We start from the raw sequence: 1,659 nt of genomic DNA, 5'->3' as shown, positions 1-1,659 counted from the left end.
GACAGAGACAGCATGTGGTTAGACACAGAGTAAACCTCCCTCTGCACTGTCCCCCTCATCAAACACTCCCAGGGCAGGGACAGCACAGGGTTAGGCACAGAGTAAAGCTCCCTCTGCACTGTCCCCTCCGATCAAATACTCCCAGGGCAGGGACAGCATGGGGTTAGATACACAGTAAAGCTCCCTCTACACTGTCCCCCATCAAACAGCAGGGGGAGCCAGCGGGACTGATAACCTCTGAGGGGGTCAATGTGAAAGTGGGAGGGAGGAGGATGCAGTTACTGAAGAACATACAAACAAGGAACTAGACAAGGCCACTCGGCCCTTCAAGCCTGATCTGTTTGCCGTTTGGTCACATCGAGGCTGTTCGCAATTTAACTGTGACTCTACGCTCCACAGAGACACAGCAAGAATGGCAAATAAAGAAGGAGTGAGACAGGGTGAAGAACAGGGACATCACAGCCCCCAGATCTGGAAGTAGGGGGGCCGGCGGGGGGGTTGGTGAGAGAAATTGAGAGCACACCAGGGCGAGGGGCACAGACCCAGGACACAGGACCGGTCAGTTTGTATTTGAAATCTCTTCATAGCAGTGGTTGGAGTTGGGAAGAGATGGAGATCCGGTCCTGTAGGGGCATTGAGGGACCCAAACAGGAAAGTGGGGCTGTAGGCCAAGGTGAGCCACGGTTGTACAGAAGGATCAGCAGACCTGATGGGCTGAATGGTCTGTGGTGACACTTCTCTGTTGTTTGCAGGTCGCTTTCATCAATCCCAACTCTTACGTCAACATCATCATAGGAGTGTCCACCTTTCTCTCTTTCTACGGCTACCTCTTGTACTACAAGGCCACTAAGGACTCCCTTCAGGGTTATGATATCCAGGGCAAGTTCATCTGCATCATCGTTGTCCTCGTCCTCTTCGGTCTTCAGAGCGGAATTCTGGAGACCATGGGGGCACTCAGTGTGATCCCCTGCTTCCCACCCTTCTCGGTAGACATGCGTTCTCAGAGTAAGTCAGCCGCCTCAACTGATGTTGATGGGAGATGCGGCCGATAATGTGGGTACGGGGCTGGAGGGGCAGGGGTCAATGCATTGACATCGCTGCCCCCAGGACACGGGGTATTGCCACATTTAGAAAGACCAACTGGCGTTTACCGAGTTGGCACCAGGCAACAGCAATTAAGCGTTCGTGGTTTCTAGGCTGTGTTGTGTGGTGTTGGGCTGTGTTGTGTTGTGCTGGGGCAAGTGAGTTGTGTTGGGCCTGGGTTATGTTGGGTTGGGGTGGGTGAGTTGGGCTAAGTTGGGAATGGGTTATGTTGGGTTGAGTTGGGATGGATTATGAGACAACAAGGTGCAGGGCTGGATGAACACAGCAGGCCAAGCAGCATCATAGGAGCAGAGAGGCTGACGTTTCGGGCCTAGACCCTTCATCAGAAAAGGGGGAGGGGAAGGGGGTTCTGAAATAAATAGGGAGAGAGTGGGAGGTGGATAGAAGATGGATAGAGGAGAGGATAGGTGGAGAGGAAACAAACAGGTCGAAGAGGCGGGGATGGGGCCAGTAAAGGTGAGTGTAGGTGGGGAGTTAGGGAGGGGATTGGTCAGTCCAGGGAGGACGGACAGGTCAAGGGGGTGGGATGAGGTTAGTCGGTAGGAGATGGAGGTG

The 1,659-nt window shown here is 53.8% G+C and overlaps 1 protein-coding gene across 1 annotated transcript in view; it reads left to right on the top strand.

Annotated features, from left to right (window-relative positions):
- Nucleotides 1–1,659, top strand: part of LOC125482379 (organic solute transporter subunit alpha-like) — a gene marked incomplete at its 5' end in the record, with an annotated part of 5,156 nt that overhangs the window by 1,173 nt on the left and 2,324 nt on the right. Inside the window, one exon of the mRNA XM_048594449.1 lies at nucleotides 753–1,005. Within this exon, the coding sequence (XP_048450406.1) occupies nucleotides 753–1,005 (253 nt within the window). The remainder of the gene's footprint in view (nucleotides 1–752; nucleotides 1,006–1,659) is intronic.

This window comes from Rhincodon typus, unplaced genomic scaffold, assembly GCF_021869965.1.
Source record: "Rhincodon typus isolate 14 unplaced genomic scaffold, sRhiTyp1.1 hic_rhity00009528, whole genome shotgun sequence".
Lineage (NCBI taxonomy): Eukaryota > Metazoa > Chordata > Chondrichthyes > Orectolobiformes > Rhincodontidae > Rhincodon > Rhincodon typus.
The sequence above is the reverse complement of the archived record's forward strand: the minus strand, read 5'-3'. Positions and strand labels throughout refer to the sequence as shown.